The following is a 23,713-nucleotide window of genomic DNA, read 5'->3' as shown; positions in this document are numbered from 1 at the left end:
GTTGAACAGTTCATCAACTTTACCAACACCTTCCATCCCGACCTCAAATTCACCTGGACTGTCTCAGACTCCTCCCTCCCCTTCCTAGACCTTTCCATTTCTATCTCGGGCGACCGACTCAACACAGACATCTACTATAAACCGACTGACTCCCACAGCTACCTGGACTACACCTCCTCCCACCCTGTCCCCTGTAAAAAAAAAACAACTCCATCCCATATTCCCAATTCCTTCGTCTCCGCCGCATCTGCTCCCAGGAGGACCAGTTCCAACACCGTACAGCCCAGATGGCCTCCTTCTTCAAGAACCGCAGATTCCCCCCAGACGTGATTGACGATGCCCTCCACCGCATCGCCTCCATTTCCCGCTCCTCCGCCCTTGAGCCCCGCCCCTCCAATCACCACCAAGACAGAACCCCACTGGTTCTCACCTACCACCCCACCAACCTCCATATACAGCGTATCATCCGCCGTCATTTCCACCAACTCCAAACGGACCCCACCACCAAGGATATATTTCCCTCCCCTCCCCTGTCAGCGTTCCGCAAAGACCACTCCCTTCGTGACTCCCTCGTCAGGTCCACACCCCCCACCAACCCAACCTCCACTCCAGGCACCTTCCCCTGCAACCGCAGGAAATGCAAAACTTGCGCCCACACCTTCTCCCTTGCCTCTCTCCAAGGCCCAAAGGGATCCTTCCATATCTGCCACAAATTCACCTGCACCTCCACACACATCATCTATTGCATCCGCTGCACCCGATGTGGCCTCCTCTATATTGGGGAGACAAGCCGCCTACTTGTGGAACGCTTCAGGGAAAACACCTCTGGGACGCCCGGACCAACCAACCCAACCACCCCGTGGCTCAACACTTTAACTCTCCCTCCCACTCCACCGAAGACATGCAGGAACATAACATCCATCGCCAGAACATCATAACACGACGGTTGGAGGAAGAGCGCCTCATCTTCCGCCTGGGAACCCTCCAACCACAAGGGATGAACTCAGATTTCTCCAGTTTCCTCATTTCCCCTCCCCCCACCTTGTCTCAGTCGATTCCCTTGAACTCAGCACCGCCCTCCTAACTTGCAGTCTTCTTCTTGACCTCTCCACCCCCACCCCACTCCGGCCTATCACCCTCACCTTGACCTCCTTCCACCTATCACATCTCCATCGCCCCTCCCCCAAGTCCCTCCTCCTACCTTTTATCTTAGCCTGCCTGGCACCCTCTCCTCATTCCTGATGAAGGGCTCTGGCCCGAAACGTCAAATTTCCTGTTCCTTGGATGCTGCCTGACCTGCTGTGCTTTGACCAGCAACACATTTTCAGCTAGGATGTTAAAACAGACCACTTTGGCAGTATTCTAGAAAGTTGACTTTGTCCATCAAAGTTTCAGTATCAGTACCTATCTTTAGTGAGAAAACGAAGGGGAAATTATAAATGTAAGTTTTTATGCCATTGCAAGGAACCTTTTAAGTTTATCTTGGTAGTCATGGTGAAGAAAACACTCATTAACTTAGTTTAAGGGTTGCCATTGTAAATGTTTTATATTCTGAGCAAAATACTTAGAACTGTGCTGAAAAATATTTTGTTCATTTTTTTTTAAAAAAAATGCCTTTTCCTCCATTTTCTCCAATTTAGTGCATCCATTTCTCAGCCATTTTCTCCTAAAAGTGACTCTGAATTAATGGTGAAACCATCTGATGTGCTGATACCTGAGTCCCACATGCAGTGGTCCTGGGGAGAGTTTCCAGAATCGACAAGGGTAATTAATGAATTTAATTCACGTTCCTCTTGATTTTAAAATCTTTGTTGAGATTTGCAATTTAATTTTGAGACTGAGTATTGTAAACTAAAACTACAGTATTTCCTCATGCTGAGATATTGCCTTAAAAGCCTGAACGCAAGTTCTGACATGAAAAATTTACAAAACATCATGACAAAATTTTTCGGGGCGGAGGGGTGGGCAGAAAACATCACTTGCCTAGGAAACGGGATGCATTTACTTTTTTTTTGAAGGTTCAAATAATCTTTTCATGAAGGTTGTAATTATTTCAATGGTCCAAGTCCTTTGGTTCAATTAAACTGAAGATTAGTGGAATCTTGATCTGATGATGTTAACCAGATTGGCTGCACAGAAGTGAGGAATTCATGTCTTACAAAGAAATTGAATGTTAGACTAAAGAGCAAGAGTGCACGCGGCCATTTTCAACGTTATCATTTGTGTCAAATACTGCAATTATGGTTACGCCAACTGCAAATGGCTCATTTTGAGACCCTACAGTTGTAACACCATAGATAGCTGCCCTATTACATAATCATTTTGGGTTATTTCTCAATTGCTGGCCCACTTCAGTTGCTCACCCAACTGCTCACCAACCCTAGTATGGTGTGTGGGATAGTAAGATGAATCAAGACTATCAGACTGAGAGCAGTCAGAAATGGAAGGTGGTGGGCAGGGAGGGACATAGAGGCTGGGAACAGGATGGCAAGTGGGACACTAAGCATGAATGATCCAGTGATTTGTGAGGACACAGGCACTGTGATGTCAGTAGTAGAAGGGAACCGTGCTCAAGTGGGTAGAGGTGGGAACCAAATAATTTGGTTCCAGCTCATTGTCAGGAGATACAGTAAACAAATTGCTGTTTGAGTATAACTGAAAAAAGGAACATTTTCTCAAGGCGGAGAAATGAACCACAGAATGGCTGACATATACTCTGAAGACTGACAGGTCATATCAAACAGCGTTTCCCTTTGTTCACAACAAGCAAGTCACTGACTGTATCCAAGTATCCCATGCTTACAAAACATCCAGACAGTGTATCCAACATTTGATGTAGTTCCACTATTGGATATAATGTGCTACATAAACCTCAGTGTACAGAGTTATGCTGACAGCCAATTTAGAATGGTCAGTTACGCTTGCATTATGATGCACAGACATGCATTGATGGCTACCATATCAAAATATATGGTGCTTCATTCTTTGCAGGCAGAAAGAATGTGTGCGTGCATGCTGCATATATGACAATAAAGGCTATTGACTCTGCTTTGCCATTCAGTGAGATTATCACAGATAATCCTGGGCTGTACATTCCTGCCATATCCATGTAACTCTTGATTCCCCTGCAGGTTAGAAATCCTGTCTAGCTCAGCTTTGAATATACTTCATGACGCAGCATTGACAGCCCTGTGCAGCAGAATAGGTGACAGTTATTGTCTGGTTCATTTCTCAGGGCAATGTCTTGACTAACTGGGCTCAACCTATCTTGTTTAACTGTAAACCAAGCTTGGCAGTTAACTGTCAGTTAACATTAACTAGTGTATTTTCTACCTCTACCAATTTGAGTCCATTTGTCAACCAAACAGTACTGTCCTCTGACTTTAGATGTTTTTTTCTTAACCTTACTATTCTCTTGAATTGTCCTAACGATAGAAAGACAGAAAGCATTGATAAAATCAGTCTATCTTCAGCAATATTCAAGTTCTGTACAATCAAGCAAGTATTTATAGAAGTACTACTTATGGGAAGAATTAAACTAATATGTAAGGGGAGAGATGGCAAACGAGGACTCAAAGGAAAGACAATGTCAGTTTTGTGTGTAGTGGACACCAAGTATATAAATAGTCATGTGTCTTTTTTAGTAAAACATAATGCCACTAAGAATGCTTAATTTCACTTCAAAGTTGTCATTGGAGAGTGAAATTTTGAGATTTTCTGGAGGTGAATTGCTTCATGTGGTATGTCAAGACAAGCTATTGTCTTTTCAAGAACTTGTTAATGAATATTTTCAGATTCATGTCCAGTATATTAAAGGTGGCAAGGTAGTGGTTTCTTGGTGATGTATTCTAAAACTCGATTTACTTTTCCAGTAGTCTTTCTACATTGTTGCAGGTGTTCAGTAACTTCGACATTAATCCTCCAAGTTTTTACCTCAGCATCATTGAATGCAATCTTGCATGGTAGCTCCTTCATAAATCTGTTTGCAGAAGACATTAATTATTCGACATTGCCTCCACTTATATCTGAATTTCTTTGTGGCATTTAAATTTCATATATTCGCACATCTCTCCAAACTTGTGGTTTTGATTTCACCACTACCTGACCAGACAATGCTTCCATTTAGATTATTAATGACAAGACTTTGCCATTGATTCATAATTCTATTCAGCCTTTCTGTTCAAAGAAGAAGTCTGTATCAGTTTGTGACTGGTTACTTAATGTCTAATTTATGTTTTTTGTAAGTTAGTCAAGCTATTCAATTTGTATTTTACAGGTTAATAAAAGAGAGAGGCAGGAACATCCAGAAACTGTCCATATTACACCATCTAAAAACACTCACTTCAGGGTAATCCATCATTTTGATGCCATGGATGTGGATGTCACAGCTTGCAAAATCGTAACTCGTGCAGTTCTGAAACCTGAGGCTAGAGCACTTGTGGATATTCACCAAGCAGCTGCTGACAGTGAAGTTGCATCATCTGAGGAAATGTTTAGTAACATGCTTTCTCAAGCCCCAGATTCACGTGGTATCTTAGCAACTGGAGTCTCTGATATGTCTCAGATAGACAGTACCTCTGTAGACATTGAAACACAGCTTTCAACTGTTACAAAATTAGATTCGCCATCCAAGAAAAAAGGTAATGTACTTATGTTGCTGCTACTCCATATAAAAGATATGCAAATGTGATTAATTCACTTGTGTACTATTGATATACTTGTTCTGAATTATTGGTGTTGCCCGTTTCTGGGAGACAACAGTGCATATATAGACCAAGATACAGTGGAGACACTTTGAGCTCTATAAAACCACAATTCATTTATTAAGTACTTAAACAAATAACACTCATTTTTATCTATTAGAGATATCTCAATCACTGTCCTGATTTCTGTAGCTAAACCCAAACATTACTACCTGGGAGAGTTTGCAGCTGGCCAGGCTGAAACTCTGTTGATGTCTTCATCATGCCTCTTGACTTATGGTACTTCTTGCACATCATGAATCTTTGAAGTGTTGTTGAACAAAGGAATTTCTTCAGGCTCTTTAGACACAAGACTCCATGCCAAGTATGTCTTATTTGGAATTATGTATGCAAGTGACCAATCCTGAATGTTTTGTCCAATAACTGCCTTATCTGGAAGAGACAGCGGTTCCTAATTTCCTGCAGTTTTAACTCTTAGCAGACCTGACTGATTGATTGAGTACAATTTCATTCATATAACAGCCCATTATTAAACTTCTTATCAGTTCCTGTTATTTTTAGCCTTATCCAACACTGATGTCAGACCTTAGGAAGGTGATGAAGCCTTGAGAGGGTGAGGAAAAGACTTATTATAATAGTTCCAGGGATGAGGAACTTCAGGTGTGGATTGGATAAACTCGAAAAATTGATGCTGTTTTCAGAGAAGTTGAGAAAATATGTAAGATTTGGCCAGAATTAAGGGTTTTAGATAGATGTGACTGAAACTGTTCCTACTGACAGTTAGGTCAAGAACCAGATGACTGGAATTTGTGTTTGAAAGTTGTTGAAGAGTTTAGTGGCAAAGTCAAAAGTTGTTACATGGTGAGTGGTTTAGGAACTGAAATGCGCTGCCCAAGTGTGATGGAAAGGGCTATGAACATGGGGAACGGGAGAATTACCTAATTTAAGCGTGGAAGATGTTGGATCTAGCAGCTTTGTAGTTTCTAATATGCAGTATAATTCTGTATGTTTTGGTAGGTCTGCAGAAACGAAGTCAGCATCAGGGACCTGATGACATTTATTTGGACGATTTGACTGTTTTGGCACCCGAGGATGCTGCTCGCTATTTTCCTAAAAGGTACCATATTGCCTTCAATTGCATGTAAGGATTCCCTTGATTGAGTGGTTTGGGAATGCTAAGATGAAGTGGCCTAAATAAAGATATATGGTCTTTGGGCTTTAACAGCTTCCACAGAGAATGCTTGTTAATAATCCATTTTTTCAATTAAAAGAATTGCTGGGATTTGATTACTCCTTGATTAGGATGATTAAATAATTGAGACTGGTAATAAAGGTATGCAAAACATATTCCCAGTTTTATTATATTTACCTAGATAGGTGTCTAATCTAAAATCTTGCCTTTGTTTAGATGTTATATGTTATGAATCTAATGTCAGTGTTCTTCGTTTTTGACTTGTGACACTCATTTTTCTGATTGGGAGTGGTTTAACATTCCAGCAATTAGAGAGTAGTGTGCTTCTGTTAGTCTGATTGTTTCTCAATGTCTGCAATCAAAGTTTACAGTCCTATGATGTCAAATTTCCTTCTTAATGCTCTAATCAAAAATGGTTAGAGAAGCTACCAATAAAACATTACAATTCATACATGGCAAAATTTCTTCTGGAAGGAAGAAATAACAAACTAAACCAATAAAGTAATATAATCTCTGTATATATAAAAAAAAAACATTTTTTGGCCACCATCTTGAATTCTCCATTAAGGGAAGAACTTAGTACTCTCAGAATTGAATAACGTAACGAACATAAGTGAAAGTTTTGTAAAGAAATTAAGCCTGTCCACACAATTTGTACAACTAAAATGTAGAAGTAAAATTGATGTATGAATTTGGACAGGATAGATATATGAAGAGATTAGATGAGACATGTCGTGGCCTTCATTTTGATGCCAATGTTAGAAGTTTTTGGTTTTCTCTGAAGAATAAGGTGTGATTTTCTGGCTTATGTGCTTGTTGTACTTCACACAAGATATTCTTGTTTGTACTGTAAAAATAACAATGAAGAAGCAAAGACTTAATACAAAATACAAATGATCATTGTTGAATCAAGAGTTAATTGCTAGTGAGATAGATGAAGACATCTCATAAGTACAAAGCATCTGAAAAGAGAAGTGAAAGATGACATAAGTGGATGGTGGGAAGGAGAGCAAGCAGAAGACCCAAGATCAATTCAATTGACTGCAATTAGCAAGGTGATGATTAATGTGTCATTTTATAGGTCAACAACCAAAACATAAAAAAGGAAAAGTGATGTAGCATGAATTAGAGACCAGTATGGCAAGAGATTAGATGTTACATTACTTAGCCTTTTATTCCAAATGCCATGTAAGCAGACAGGTGGCATTTTTTTGCATTTTATTAATATTATAATATCTATCAGCTCACAAGTGCCAATTTTCATTGGATTAAGAATCATTCATTATAGCATTCAACAAAAATCTCATTCAATTTTGAAATTTTCCAGCCCGTGGGGAATCTCCCTAGTTCTTCATCTTCGCAAAGATTGATGTAATGCCATCTACAAGGTGTCTGCTAGTGATGCATATTTTACAGTGCTTAAAGCTGGAAAGTATGAACATAGAAATTTGGAGCAAAAGTAGGGCATTTGGCACTTTAATTCTATAGCATTCAATAAGATTATGGCTGATTTTTATATTCTGAATTTCGTATTCCCATCCCTGATAACCTTTGATTCCCTTGCCTAATAAAACTTTATCAACCTCCATTTAAAAAATACTCAATGATCCTTCCAGCACTGCTTTCTGAAGCAAAGATTTCCAAAGTTGCACAACCTTTTGAGAGAGAAAAAAACTTGCTGCAAAAAAACCCGCTAATTTTAAAATAGTTTTCATCAGTTCTGGACTAATCCACACGAGTATGCATCCTTTTGATATCTTCCTTTTCAAGATTATTCCGGATCTTACAAACTTCAATCAATTCACTCCTCACTTGTGAAACAAGCCCAGCATATCCAAGCTGTTCTCCTAAGACAGTCTGATCATTTCCGTATCAATTTAGTAAACTACCTTTTAAATGCATGAGAGGCATTTCAGTTCTTAAATGAGAGTAAACTGTGCACAGTATTCAGGATGTGGTCTCGGTGTGCTGTATAACTGAAATATAACTTTTTTACTCTTGCAATAAAGGATTCCTATAATTCCTCATATGCTGTAAATCCATGCTAACCAGGCAATCAGCATCTTGTATCTGCCCTAGACCTCTTCAATGTTGACTGGCGACATGACATTGGCTGCCTCAATTTCTCCTCTCCCCTCGCCCACTCCAACCTCACTCTCTCCGAACATGCAGCGCTTCACTATCTCTGCATCAACCTTCTGGTTCGCAATCAAACTCACTGACAAAGGCAGGGCAGTGGTAGTTTGGAAAATGGACCTCTATGTCATAGAGGCCTAATGCCAACTTTCCGACACCACATCCTACCACCCCTTTGTCCATGACACCACCATGACCCATCATGCCAAAATGGTCAGTACTGTCTCTGCCCTCATTGCCTCCGGTAATCTCCCCTCCAAACTCATGGTTCTCCAGCCCCGCACTGCCTGGTTCTAGCTGCTCCCCAAGATCCATTAGCACAACTACCCCGACTGACCCATTTGTCTTCACGTGCTCCTGCCCCACCGACCTCCTCTTGTCCTATCTCGAGTCCATCCTCTCCTCCTTGATACAGGCACTTCGCACCTATATCTGCAACATCAACCATGTCTTCCATCTCTTTAGTAACTTCTTGTTTCCTGGCCCCCAGCGCTTTATCTTCACTATGGGCGTGCAGTCTTATACATGTTCATACCCTACAAGGATGGCCTCCAGGCCATCAGCTTCTACCTCTCCAACAGACTATCCACTGCCCCAACACCAATACCCTCCTCCGCCTTGCCAAACTGGTCCTCATCCTTAATAAATTTTCCTTTAACTTCTCCCATTTCCTCCAAATCCAGGGGGTGACCATGGGCACCTGGATGGGTCCCAGCTATGCCTGCCTCTTTATCGGCTGTGTCAAACAGTCCCTCTTTAGTACCTACGCAGGCACTGTCCCCCAACTCTTCTGCCGTTACACCGATGACTGCATTGGCACAGCGTCCTGCACCCAGTCTGAACTGGAGCAGTTCATTGACTTCGCACACACCTTTCATGCTGCCCTCAAATTCACTTGGTCCATCTCGGAAACCTTCCTCTCTTTTCTTAACTTATCCATTTCCATCTCCAGTGACAGTTTCCAGATGGAAGTTTACTATAAACCCACAGCCTCTCATAACTACCTGGATTACACCATCTCCTACCCATATCTTGCAAGAACACCATCCTGCTCTCCCAATTCCCCAGCCTCCACTGCATCTGCTCGGATTTGGAGAGATTCCACTCCAAGCATCCCAAATGTCCACCTATTTCGAACAATGTGCTTTCCCCCACTCTGTCATCCGAACAGCCCTCCATTGCACCACGTCCATTCCCTGTTCCACTGCTCTAAACCTTCCCCTTCCAAATACAATAGAGATCGAGTCCTCCTTGTGTTCACCTACCACCCCACCAGTCTCAACATTCAAAGCATCCTTAAACACTTCCGCCAATTCCAACTAGTCCCCACCATCCAGAACATCTTTCCCTCCCCACCCCTCTCTGCCTTCCACAAAGACCGTTCCCTTCGACGGTGCTTGGTTTGCACCACTCTCCCCACCTTCCCTTGCAACCGAAAAGATGCCAAACCTGCCAGTACACCACACCCCTGACCTCCATCCAGGGCCCCAAACAGTCCTTCCAGATGAGAGAGGTTTACCTGCCTTTACTGCATCAGATGCTGCCAATGTGGTCTTTTCTACATCGGGGAGACCAAATGTAAATTTGGGGCACGGTTCACTGAGCATCTGAGCTGGGCCCACAGGGGCCAACCGGACCTCCCAGTCATTGCCCGTTTTAATTCCCCTTCCCACTCCTTTTTCGATATGACCATCCTTGGAGCCTCCATTGCCACAACGAACCAAACCGCAAATTGGAGGAACAACACCTTATCTTCCGTCTGGGCAGCCTACAGCCTGGAGGACTCAATGTTGAGTTCTCCAGTTTCAAATGACCTCCCTTCCCAGCCCCTCCCAGATACTTACTGGATTTATTGCTCCCTTTGATTAACTAGGTCATACCCCCTATGCCGCCTTCACCTACCACCCTGCCTCTGCCACCCCCTTTATCTGCAGCTCCCTTTACATTCACCTCCCCCAGTCGTGAAGAAGGGTTACACCTGAAACATCGACGACTTCACCTTCTGATGCTTACCCGGCTTGCTATGTTCTTCCAGCCTCCTGCTTGCCTTCCTTGGATTCTAGCATCTGCAGTTTTCTTTTTGTCTCTAACTCAGAATTTCCGGTACTAGAACAACTAGGTCCCTGTATGTTTTGGTAGTTTGCAGTCATTCTCTATTTAAGTAATATCCTATTTTCATTCTTCCTGTCAAAGTGAGCAACTTCACATTTTCCTATATTTTCCATCTGCCAGGTTTTTGTTTATTAATGTAACCCATATGTATTGATCTGTGTTCTTGTTATGTCATCTTCACAACACGCTTTTGTAATGTTATGACCTTTTTAATGATCAATTCTAGCAGCTTTCCAATAAAGAATTCCAGCAGATGTCTGGCTGACTAATCCAATGCAACAGGTCTGGCAACATCTGAAAGGAGAAATCAGAGTTAACATTTTGGGTCCGGTGTCACTTCCTCAGAAATGATGGTAGCTACCATCGGTTCTGAGGACAGGTCACCAGATGTAAATGCTAACTCTTATTTCTCTTCATGGATGCTGCCAGATCTGCTGAGGTTTTCCAGCAATTTCTGTTTTTATTTTGATGTATAACATCTGCACTTTCGGTTTTTAACTAATCTAGTTTCTTGTTGTCTGCCTTACCTTTTTGAATTGAGTGAACTTTCCAGAATTTAACAAAATTTGGAAAATTAACACCGATGCACATACTACCTCACTATGCACTTATTTTAAGACCGTATGATGAGGTCAGGAGCCAGTGATTTATCAGTCTGCAGCTCTATTGGTTTGCTCAATACCACTTCTTTTGCAATTACAATTTCACTAAGTTTCTTTCATCCTCTAAACATACAAATTTGCAGGTATGCAGGGATATTTGTTGTATCCTCTATAGAGAAGACAAGCAAAATATTTATTCACTATACTCGCTATTTCTTTATTATTTACTATGAACTCTCCATTCTTTCCTGTAGTGGATTAGCACTCAATTAACTTTGTTAAATACCTCTGGAAACTCTTAGTATCATTTTTTATATGTCTCACTAGCTTTCTTTTATGTTCTAATTTATTAGCCCTTGATTAACCTTGTAGTCATTTTCTGTTCTTTGACCAACCATCTTCCCTACCACTTTGCTCAATTGTATGTTTCTTTCTGATGTTTGACTCTCTCCTGAGCTACTTCAGTCAACCTTCCCTTGAAATCCTCCGTTATAGTAAGAATATGCTTATTCTGAATATTCTTAAATATCCTGTTAAATGTCTGCCACTGATTCTCTCCTGATTGATCATGAAGCCTAATATCTTGGCTCACTTTAACCAGCTCAATGTTCATGCCCATATATTTGCCATTTTCCAAGTTTAGAATATTCATCTTAGACCCACTCTTCTCCCTTTCAAACTAAATTTAAAAATCTGTCATATTGCATGCTGTCATCTTGAGATGCCTTTAGTCTAATGTGATTAATAACTCTTGCTGCATTGCCCTGTATCCAAGTCTTGCATAACCTGCTTGCTGGTAGGTCCCAGAGCATGCTGCTGTAAGAAACTTTCAGAAAGCATTCTTAGCTCCTCATCCAAGATATTATTACTAATCTGATTATTAAAATGCAGATTAAAATCACTCCTCATTATTGCTGTCTGTCCATGTCAAACACCCAATGTTAGTTCTAGTATATTTCATCTTGCGTCATGATTACTGTCCTGGGTCTGAAGACCATTCCCTCAAGTGATGAAATTTCTCTACTATTCTTTATCTCCACCCAAACAGATTTGTTGATGATCTCCTGAACCAAGGTAATCTCTGACTACTGCAGGAATTGATTGTGAAAGCTACCATTCCACCTTAGTTACCTATTCTTCTTTAATATCATATGCTCCATAACATTCAGGTCCCAAACTACTTCATCCTCTAGCCAAGTTAATGGTCATCAGATTATATTTATTCACATTATTCTGCATTATCAATTCATGAAGTTTGTTATGAATGCTGTACAGTTTTTAGATATTCTTCATCGTTGTAGTCTTGACAACTGGTAAGCTTTTTTCTCTTTCCTCCCCTGCTCTGGTGTCCCTTCCTGCCATTCTCTGGCCTTATCTTTCCACTGATGTTCTGCTCTCAACTGTATCCCTTGACTTGTTATCAGTTTGCAAATAGGTATTCTATATCTCTTGCCATTATCGCCACCACGACCAGAGAGACATGCACACATCATTCACTGATCTAATATGTTCACCCCTTCTCACTGTGTTATTCTCCAACTTAGTACAAACATTCCCAACCATGGCAATGGTCCAGGTAGACAATGCAATTATCAGCACTGTTTGGGCTCTTTGGTACAATGAACAGTATCAGTCTCCCTCACTCTACTGAGTCGTATTACCACCATATTCCTTTCTGTTCCCCTTCTCTTCCCATAACTTGATTGGCATCCTGTACTGGGGTGCATGGACATTTAGCTCATCCACACTGGAAGATGTCAATCATAATTGCAATTCTAATACCAGCAATATACTATAGGAAATTGTTATTTTAACGTGGATGGTACGAGCAAGGCCACATTGTTCAACTATATTCAAGGTGATGAGTCTCTTTAAGCTTCCGGTGACCTATCACTACCATGTGTTAAGTGTGGAAATCCTGGATAGTAATCTTACCAAGATGCATAGTTGTGTCATAGGTGCAGACATATCCATTAATTACTGCAACACTGGCTATGAAAATTATAGATCTTTTTCTTCTTGCAGTGAGTTTGACAGCAGTTCTAAACGATGGACTGAATCAGAGACATGCTCTGGTTCTCAGTCACCACAGTCGGTAGGAAGTGCAGCAATGGATAGTGGCACTGAATGTCTTTCTGATTCAGCAGCTGACCTGCAAGATCTCGACCTCTCACTTTGTGGAGGTCTCAGTGAAAATAGTGAGATATCGAAAGGTAAGACAAAAGTTAGCAATTCCAAGTTAAGAAAAATTATCAAGACTTACATTTTTAAATTACATTTTGTATTTTCACTTACTGCTAAAATTTCAGAGAGGAAGGTGTTTTCATGACCTTTGTTGTCATGATTAATTGTATGTTTACAGCACTAAAATAAACTGTTGGCTCCATTGGTCACCAGTGTTTTTGCTTCACATGTCTGAATTAATGCTTGAAATTTATACTCTTGTAGTTTTAATTTCTTTTTTTTTCTGTTGCACTTTTGAGTAAAGATTTAATTTATTTTCTCTCTCGGAAAAATTAAGCTAAATGGAGTTTAATTTTCTAGATGTCCCTTTCTAAATATAGAAATTCCCATTAATGCTCTACCAATTCTCTGGCACAGTTTTTATTTTTGTAATCCATGTGTACTAAAGATCTAATCTCATCTGATTTTATCAATTATGCCTCTTGGTTATCAAATTCTTCATTGTTTTTGTTCTTGTCCTGTGATTTCCTTGAACATGAAGGTAATAGCATTCCAATATACCTGTTGCTCTTGCCCTTCAAAGTGTTGGAGGTTGCAGGCTTGAAAGGAGCCTTGTTGACATCCATAGCAAACAATCATCAAAGTAAAATTCAGTATTTGTTACTTTACTGTTGTTGCCTCTTAAATTATGTTGTGCATACTTAGTGGCCCTGTTCAGAGCATGATTCTTTTATTTATGTCTGTGGAATTGTTTCCATTCCTTGGTTGCTTTATCAATTGCTTCATGTACATTTTCTATAACTTCTCCAATTTATTTTGTCGACTTCTCCTTCGACTGTGGACCTTGGTTTGAATTTGAATTCAATAAGAAATGTCTGGAATCAAGAACATACTGATGATCTTGATACCATTGTCAGAAAATCCCATCTGACTTACTGATGTCCTTCAAGGAAGGAAATCTGCCATCCTCACCTGTTCTGTTCTATATGTGACTCCAGACCTACCCCAATATGGTTGACTCTCCACTGCCTTCTGAAATGGCCTAACAAACTTCTCAGTTGCAATAATTGCTATGAAGTCTTAACATAAAAATGAAACCAAATGGACTACTTGGCATCTACCTAGGCATCAGAAAAGGCAGTCAGAATAGCCTTGTCAACCCTTCAAAGACCTCCTTACTAATGCTTGGGGGCTAGTGCCAAAATAGGTATTACTTGTCTCAGACACTAGTCAAGCAACAGTGTGATGTAGTGAAACTCATGTAATTATAACTGACAATGTCCCAGAATCAATACCCTCATCCCTGGGTATGTTCTGTCCCAACAGTAAGGCAGACACAACAGATGTGGCAACACAGTGGTGTACATTTAGGAGGCAGTTGCCCTGAGAGTCCTCAACATTGGCTCATGGTCTCACGAAGTGTCACGACTTCAGGTTAAACATGGGCAAACAAAAAGCCCTCATTCAGCTAATGAGTTAGTACTCTACCATATTGAACAACATTCAGAGAAGTACTGAGTGTGGCAAGGGAGCAAAATGTTCTCTGGATGGGGGATTTCAAGGTGTCTCACCAAGAGCAGCTTGGCAACAGCATTGCTGATTGAGCTGGTTAGGTCCTGAAGAAAATAGCTGTCTGGGTCTGTGGTAGGTGGTGAGGGAACCAATGAAGGGAAAAAGCATATTTGGCCTCATCCTTGCTAATCTGCTGGCTGTAGATGCGCCTGTCCACTATAAGAATGACTTACCATAAAGACCTTGTGGAGATGAACTCCCATCTTCACATTGAGAATAATTTGTAACTTCATGGATTGGCATATACCCACTCAACTGTTACCATCACTAGCAGGGATCACCCACAGCCACAGCAATCAGGTTATGTTCGCCAGGCTGGGAAGTTGATTTGCAGCATTGAAAATGTCACCTAGACAGGGGTCAAAATGTCTGCATATCAATTTCTCAGCTCAGCGAGCATAGCCACAACTACGGTAGTTGGCACATGGTGTTTGGTATGCTTTCCTTTATCAGTCAGAGTATCGAGTACAGGAGTTGGGAGGTCATGTTGCGGCTGTGCAGGACATTGGTTAGGCCACTGTTGAAATATTGCTTGCAATTCTGGTCTCCTTCCTATCGGATGTTGTGAAACTTGAAAGAGTTGAGAAAAGATTTGCAAAGATGTTGCCAGGGTTGGAGGATTTGAGCTATAAAGAGAGGCTGAACAAGCTGGGGCTGTTTTCCCTGGACTGTCGGAGGCTGAGGGGTCACCTTCGAGGTTATAAAATTGAGGAGCATGGCTAGGGTAAATAGACAAAGTCTTTTCCATGGGGTGGGGGAGTCCAGAACTAGAGGGCATAGGTTTTGGTTGAGAGGGGAAAGATATAAAAGATAGCTAAGGAGCAACCTTTTTCACAGAGAGGGTGGTGCGTGCATGGAATGAGCTGCCTGAGGAAGGGTGGAGGCAGGTATAATTACAACATTTTAAGAGGCATTTGGATGGCTATGTGAAAAGGAAGGGTTTGGAGGGATATGGGGTGGGTGCTGGCAGGTGGGACTAAATTGGGTTGGGATAAATGGTCGGCTTGGGCAGGTTGGACCTTTTAGCGTCTGTTTCCGGGCTGTATATCTCTGATTCTGAGCTCCCAACTTTTACACAAACATGATCAACCTAATTCAATGGGGAGTGAGGGAAGGCATGCCTGGAGCAGCACCAGGCACACCCAAAAATGAGGTGTCTTCCCAGTGAAGCTAACAAACAGGGCTACTTGCATGTCAAACAGCAGAAGTAGCAAGTAATAGACAGAGCTTAAGCACTCATAGAACCAACAGGTCAGATGTAGGCTCTGTAATCCTGCCACATCTAGTCGTGAATGGTAGTGGACAATTAAACAACTTGCTACCAGCGGAGGCTTCACAAATATCCCTGTCCTCCATGACGGAAGAGCTCAACTCATCAATGCAGAAAACTAAAGCTGAAGTACGTTGAGCCAGTGATCCATTTCTGTGTCCTCCAGTGGTCACTGACACTCTGGTGCCAGTCTTAAGTCCATTTGATTCACTTCAAGTTTTTAAAAAAGCAGTTGGGGGTGCTGTGTACTATAAAGGTTATGGGCCTTTACAGGTGATAAGATTGGTGCTTCAGCTTTTTTTTGCTCCCCTAACCAGGCTCTTCCAGTACAGTTACAATGCTGGCATCTAACTAACAATGGAAAATATCCCTTTTATGTCCTTTACTTAAAAAGCAGTACAGATTCAACTCAGCCAATTATGACCCCATCCTTCTACACTCAATCATCAATAAAGTGATTGAGGATGTCATCATTCATTTTATTAAGCAGCAACCTGCTGATTGATGTCCTGTTAGAGTATTACCAGAACCCTGCAGCTGCGGACCTCATTACAACTTTGGTTTAAACATGGACAAGAGACCTGAATTCCAGAGGTGAGATGAGAGTGAAATGGAATCAACATTTATTGTGGGCTAACTCTTTGCTGGTTGGAGTCATATCTGGCACATAAGTTGTGGTTTGTACAGGTCAGTCATCTCAGTTCCAGGTTGTCTCTACAGGGCTTCCTCAGGATAGTGTCCAAGGCTCAGCCATCTTCAAATGCTTCATCAAAGATCTTCCCTCCATTTGTAAGGTCAGAGTGGGGACATTTGATGATTGCATAATGTTCAGCAGCATTCCCAACTCCTCAGATACTGAAGCAATCCATATACAAATGCAACAAGACCTGCACAATATGCAGGCTTGAGCTGAAAAGTAACAAGTAACATTGTCACCACAAATGATAGGCAATGACCATCTCCAAAAAGGTTTCAGCCCCTTGACATTCAATGGTGTTGGCATCACTACCTCCCACTATCAACATCCTAGGGTACTACCGTTGATCAGAAACTCAGTTGGGCTTGCCAGATAAACACAAGAGCAGGTCAGAGGCTTGGAATTCTATGGAATTCTCCTGAATCCCAAAGCCATCTAAAGCGCAAGTCAGGGGAGAGAGTGGGATATTCCTAATTTGCCTAAAAGCATGCAGCTCCAACAACACTCTAGAACCTTGACACAGTCAGGCAAAGCAGCCCATTTGATTGGCACCTCATCCACTCCTCCAGTGCTCCTCTGCAGCAGTGTGCACTGCAGAAATCCACCAAAGATCCTTAGACAGCACCTTCCAAACCTACAATCACTTCCATTTGGACGGACAAGGGAATCAGATACATGGGGAAAATCACCACCAACAAGTTCCCCTCCAAGCCATCATCATTTGACTTGGAAATATGGCCACCATTACTTCACCTTTGCTGGGTCAATATCCTGGAATCCCCTCCTTAAGAGCATTGTGAGTCAACCTATAGCACGTGGACTGCAGTTCACCACCTCCTCCTCAAAGGTAACTAGGACCAGGCCATAAATGCTGCCCAGCCAGTGACATCAAAATTCTATGCGTGAATAAAAAGCACTGTACTTAATACCTTATTTTTCAGTTTCAATATTGTCCTTGTAGTTTTATGCACCATTAGTGCTTTATTATTGGCTATTTTCCTTTTACTTTTTGTGGAGAGTTTATTTCTCCTGAACAGTTGAATTACTGTTTTAAACCTTTCCCACTCCTCTTTTGCCCAAATTTACCATTTGTAGTTGGTGTTTTATTCTCTTAATTAGTTTCTTTCTTTCTGTCTTTTTTTTTTCTACCCTTCATTTCACTTTGGCTTCTTGCTGGTATGATTGCGGGCAGTCACTCTTATCAAACTTGGAATTCAGATATCTTGAATTCCAGAGGTGAGGTGAAAGTGAACTGGAATCAACACTTATTGTGGGCTAGCTCTTTGCTGGTTGGAGTCGCACCTGGCACATAGTTGTGGTTTGTCAGTCATCTCGGCTAGAGTTTGGATCAAAGCTGTTTTAATGGTCAGGAGCTGAGCTGTCCTGGAACCTAGACTAAGCATTGGGCTGGTTATTACTGAGGAATTATTTCCTGATAACTTTGTCAATGGCATTCTGCACCACTTTACCAACCCAATCGATTCTCAATTGTTAATTGGACAGATCAGATTTCATGTGTTTATAAGCACGGCATACTTTGTTAATTTATTATGTTGTTTTGTGATTTTATTTTAAAACTTTATTCCCATTCAGGATTGCTTAGTAGACCTGCCACTGGTAGAGTTAGTTCTATGGCTAAACAACTCATAAATCCATCTTGAGACCACTAACTCCCATTTGATATTTGAGACTTATTGTATTTGGATACATCCAGGCCCTTGTCTTGAAATGTTTCTTACACTAGTGAGTCACTGCATTCTGTTTCATAAGATGGTGGTCAACTCTGTTAAACATCATCTGATGTGCTTCAAGACCTCAACTCTGGCATGGCAGCCTCTGCAATATTTGCTGCACAGGAAAGTGGACTGAGTGTACTGAGAGTGTACAGAACTTGCTGGCCTTTTTCTCTAGGCCCCCTTCTTTGCAGCTGAACTTTTAGCTTCTACTTGTCTCTTACAATGCCTCTCCAAACAGTTAGCCTGTAGAGATCATCGGCTATCAGCGATTCAACTACCAACTTCAGCTTCATATGTTGCTTGCAGGGTTCCTTGTTGCAGAGCTATGGACATGGAAGATGCCGTGTCCAGGGACTTATTCAGCATATAGCAGGACTTTGGGTGATTGGCCTATCAGTCATCCAATGAATAGCCAATGCTGACATCATTGACGTAGCAATATCTTATGGTGATGGAACTGACAGAGTTGCCAACTTTGCCCTGCTAAGAAATGTGGAAACTGTTGGGCTTTTTAATCTAGCCTAGATTAGTAGCGCATCCTGGGTAATGTGGAGATCAGCATACTAAGGACTCTGGCTTGGTCAGCTCACATTTTGATTTGCTGTTATTCTATGGTCAGCTTGGACATGACATACACACACAAGTTGCAAATGTTGATTTTTAGCATCAAATGATTGCTCGTGATTATGAAGATATGTGAAGCAATCAATAATATCCAACTCTGCATCTGTTTTAACTGATGCAGGTGTCAAACCAAGCTTTTAAATAGCTACTTTAGTAATTGAATAAATTATTATGATTTGATATTTTTTCCTTTACATGAATCATAAGTCAAAGTCTAATTTAACTAAAATTTAAAACCAAAAAGAAATTAAATTTAGTGAAATTGAAGAAATGTACATTGGGCAATGTAATGGTAGGATTTCTCAGGGTAACAGAACAGTTAGATTACAGAATGGCTTCTTCCTGGACTGTAACTATTCAGCCTTCTGCCTCTGGCTCTCCGAAGGATCCATTCACCAACATAGCCCACCTTTACTTCATAGCCCTGCATGTTCTTCTTTCTCAGATATTCCAATTCCCTATTGAGTGCCTTGACTAATCCTGCCACTACCCCGACTCGGGCAGTGCATTGCAGGTTTTAATGACTTGCTTTGTAACAATATTTTTCTTCTTGCTGCCATTGCTTCTTTGTCAGCCATCTTAATTCTGTGCCCGCTTGTTGTCGATCCTATCCTCATTTAGGTAGTCTTTTCCTATCTCCTTTGTCCATATTTTTCAAATTTGTACTGAGAAGTACTTTTCCAATTTCAGCCATTTTGATGTGGGGAAGCACTTGGTGTAGTCTGGGTGGTACTCTCATTGAGGGAAAAAGTCAGAAACAACATCAAAAGGAAAAATTAAATCAAATCTTTTTGAACAGCTTATAAAGATCAGCTGAAATATAGGATCATGTTTTGTGGTCCAGACAAATGTGAACTTGCAAGTGACTGGATTAAAGTAGAATTATTCAACTTCTCTTGACGAAGGAGAGCAGAAGGCAGCAAATCATTTGTTTTTCTGTAATGTACTCGAAATCGACGAAACTTTATTGATCGGCTATGTCAAAAGGGACAAGGATCATTTAAGATCAAAACACATAAGTGATATTTTGTATTCTTTTGCAGAGAAATTCTTACAACATCTTGTTACCTATCAGCAATTTGCAGAAAATCCTGGGATTATAGATGATCCTAATCTTGTTCTAAGAATTCATAACAGGTATAGTATCCAATAATCTAATCACTGTCTCCTTATTGTGTGTGTGAAGGGAAGTATGTATTTTCACTGAGTATATTTTAAAGCACAGTTGATTGTACGTTGCTGTCTCGGTTAATGTAGCAAACGGAAATAAAGTAAACAATGAAACATCTCGGATAACCTTTCCCTTAGCATTTAATCACTTAGTCATAGAGGTCTGTCATAGAGGTCTACAGCATGGAAACAGGCCTTTTGGCCTAACTTGCCCATGCCCATCAGTTTTCACAATTAAACTAGTCCCATTTGCTTGTGTTTGGTCCATACCTATCCCATTCATGTTCTGTATAAATGTTTTTTAAGTGAAGAAATTGTACTGTTTTCCACCACTACCTCCTAATAGGCTGTTCCAGATGCACTCCACCCTCTGTATGAAAAATATGTCCCTCTGGATCCTTTCCATCTCTTCCTTCTCACCTCGTTGGCTATCTACCATATCTATGCCTCCTATGATTTTATAGACCTCAATAAGATCACCCCTCAGTCTCCTGCACATCCCCATATAACTGAAATCTTCCAGCCCAGGTGGCATCCTAGTAAATCTTGTGTGCACTCATTCTGGTTTAATAATATCCTTTCTATAGTAGGGCAACCAGACCTGCATGTAATTCTCCAAATGTGGCCTCACCAACATCTTGTACAGCTTCAACAAGATGTCCCAACTCCTATACTCGATGCTCTGACCAATGAAAGCAAGCAAGCCAAAAGCCTTTTTCATCACCTGTCTACCTGTGATTCCAGTTTTGAGGAGTTATGAACCTGTATCCTAAATCTTTGTTCTGTAATACTCCCCAGGACCCTACCATCGACTGTGTAAGTTCTGCCCTGGTTGGACCCACCACCAAAGTGCAATACCTTGCATTTATCTAAACGTTGTCTGCTATTCCTGTGCCCACCGGCCTAATTGATCAGGATCTCACTGCATTCCCAGATGAGCTTTGCTGTCCATTAAATGCCACCAATCTTTGTGTCATCTGCAAACTTAACATGTTTTTTAAATTCTCATCAAATTATTCCTATAAATGACGAAAAACAGTGGATCCAGCACTGATCCCGGTGGCACACAGCTGTCACAGACCTCCAGTCTGAAAAACAACCTTCTACTACCACCATCTTCTACCATCAAAGCAATTTTGTATCCAGTTGGCTAGAACTCCCTAGACCCCATGAGATTTAACCTTACTCAACCACCTTCCATGTGTTACTTTGTCAAAATTTTGCTGAAGTCCATGTAGACAATGTCTACTGCACTGTCCTATCTACTTTCTTGGTCACCCCTTCAAAAAGATCAACTAAATCAATGAGACATGATTTGCGATGCACAAAGCCATGTGCTAGTCCCAAACGAATCCTTGTGCCTCCAATTGCTTGTAGACCCTGCGTCTCAATGTCCTCTAACACAACTTACCCACCTCAGGCATTAACTTTGCTGGTCTAGTTCCCAGGCATTTCCCTGCAGCCTTTCTTAAATAATGCTGCACCATTAGTCACCCTCCAATCTTGTAGGCACTTCACTCATGGCTGTCGATGATACAAATATCTCCTCTCGGGGCCCCACAGTTTCCTTCCTAGCCTCCCACAAAGCCCTGGGATACACCATTACGTCCTGGGGATTTAACTACCTTTAATGTGTTTGAAGACTCCCAGCAGCACCTCTTCTGTAATTTGGACTGTTTTCAAGACATCACTATTTACTTTCCTAAGTTCCCTAGCATCCATGCTTTTCTCTATGGTAAATACTGATGAGAAATTCATTTAGGTTCTCGTGCATCTCTTGTGGCTCTTCATATGGATGATCTTGTTGATCTTTAAAAGACCCTATTCCCTCCCTAATTACTCTTTTTGCCCTTCACATACTTGGGGAATCTCGTTAGTTCTCCTTTTACTTTATCTGCCAAAGCCATCTTGTATCCCCTTTTAGCTCTCCTGATTTCTCAAGAGTGTATTGTGACACCCTGTGTACTTAGGGAATTTCAGTTGATCCTAGCTGCCTATATATGTCATATCTGCAAATGTGTTGCTGGTCAAAGCACAGCAGGCCAGGCAGCATCGATTATTCCTGATGAAGGGCTTATGCTCGAAACGTCGAATTCTCTATTCCTGAGATGCTGCCTGGCCTGCTGTGCTTTGACCAGCAACACATTTGCAGCTGTGATCTCCAGCATCTGCAGACCTCATTTTTTACTATATATGTCATATGCCTCCTTTTTCTTGACCAAGGCTTCAATAACTCTAGTCATCCAGGGTTCCCTACCCTTCACTCAAACATGAACAGGCTGGCCCTCTACCTCACCTTTGACAAACTTCCACTTACCAGATGTCTTTTTGCCTGCAAACAGCTTCCCCCAAAACTTTTTGCAAGTTCCTGTCTAACACCATTGAAATTGGCCTTGCCTCAATTTGGACCTTTCACTGTGGATCAGACCTATCCTTTTCTATAGCTGTTTCAGAACCAATGGAATTATGATCAAAGTGCTCCCCCTCTAACACTTGTCACTTGACCTTCTCTTGGGAAATAAGGCAGGGGAAGTTTGGCCCCTTCTGTAGTGGGGCCATATTACTGCTTCATGCGCAATTCTTCCTGAACGCACTTAATTTTATTTTTATCCAAGCCCTTAACACTGTAGTAGTCCCAGTCAATGTTAGGAAAGTTGAAATCGCCTACTATTACAACCCTATTATTTTTGCAGCTATCTGCAATCCCCTTGCATATTTGTTCCTCAATCTCCGGCTGACTACTGGGGAACCTATACTGCAGTGCTATTAAAATGACTGCCCCCCCACTTTGTTTTCAGTTCTTCCCATAGTTCTGCTGTCTCTGTAGATTAGAATAGTATGCACATTTCTTTATTCTTCATAGTGTCATAATGTCATAAAGCATGGAAACAGATCCTTCAGTCCAACATTTCCATTCTGACTAGATTTCCGAACGAAATTAGTCCCATTTGCTTGCATTTAGTCCAAATCCCCCTCAACGTTCTTATTTGTGTATCTACCCATATGTCTTTTGAATATTGTAACTTAACCGGCATCTACCATTCCTTCTGGCTGTTCATTCCATGTACGTACCAGCCTCTGTTGAAAAAGTTGTTCCCCAGGTCCCTTTTAAATCTATCCCCTCTCACCTTTGGGCGGCACGGTGGCACAGTGGTTAGCACTGCTGCCTCACAGCGCCAAAGACCCGCGTTCAATTCCTGCCTCAAGCGTCTGACTGTGGAGTTTGCACATTCTCCCCGTGTCTGCGTGGGTTTCCTCTGGGTGCTCCGGATTTCTCCCACAGTCCAAAAATGTGCAGGTTAGGTGAGTTGGCCATGCTAAATTGCCCGTAGTGTTAAGTGAAGGGTAAATGTAGGGGAATGGGTCTGGATGAGTTGTGCTTCGGTGGGTCAGTGTGGACTTGTTGGGCCGAAGGGCCTGTTTCCAGACTGTAACTAATCTAATCTAGTCTAATCTAATCTAACCTTAAACCTAAACCCTCTAGTTTTGAATTCCCCTACCCTAGGGAAAAGACCTTTGCCATTCATCTTATCTATGCCCCTCGTGGTTTTATAAACCTCCATAAGGTCACCCTCAACCTCTTATGGTCCAAGGAAAACAATCCCAACCTATCCAGCTTCTCTTTATAACTGAAACTCTCATCTACAAGGATGCTACTGGGAATTTTTTATCTGCTTTCAGAAATTTCAAATTTAATAATATCCTTCCTGTAGCA

The 23,713-nt window shown here is 41.4% G+C and overlaps 1 protein-coding gene across 1 annotated transcript in view; it reads left to right on the top strand.

The window, feature by feature from the left end:
* The window catches only part of lpin2 (lipin 2), a 116,676-nt gene that overhangs the window by 55,657 nt on the left and 37,306 nt on the right, over nucleotides 1-23,713 (top strand). The window contains exons 6-10 of the mRNA XM_060823606.1: nucleotides 1,641-1,764; nucleotides 4,277-4,640; nucleotides 5,721-5,820; nucleotides 12,771-12,958; nucleotides 19,872-19,965. Of these exons, the coding sequence (XP_060679589.1) occupies nucleotides 1,641-1,764; nucleotides 4,277-4,640; nucleotides 5,721-5,820; nucleotides 12,771-12,958; nucleotides 19,872-19,965 (870 nt within the window). The remainder of the gene's footprint in view (nucleotides 1-1,640; nucleotides 1,765-4,276; nucleotides 4,641-5,720; nucleotides 5,821-12,770; nucleotides 12,959-19,871; nucleotides 19,966-23,713) is intronic.

Source organism: Hemiscyllium ocellatum, chromosome 4 (assembly GCF_020745735.1).
Source record: "Hemiscyllium ocellatum isolate sHemOce1 chromosome 4, sHemOce1.pat.X.cur, whole genome shotgun sequence".
Lineage (NCBI taxonomy): Eukaryota > Metazoa > Chordata > Chondrichthyes > Orectolobiformes > Hemiscylliidae > Hemiscyllium > Hemiscyllium ocellatum.
This window is presented reverse-complemented; position numbering and strand designations above follow the sequence as displayed.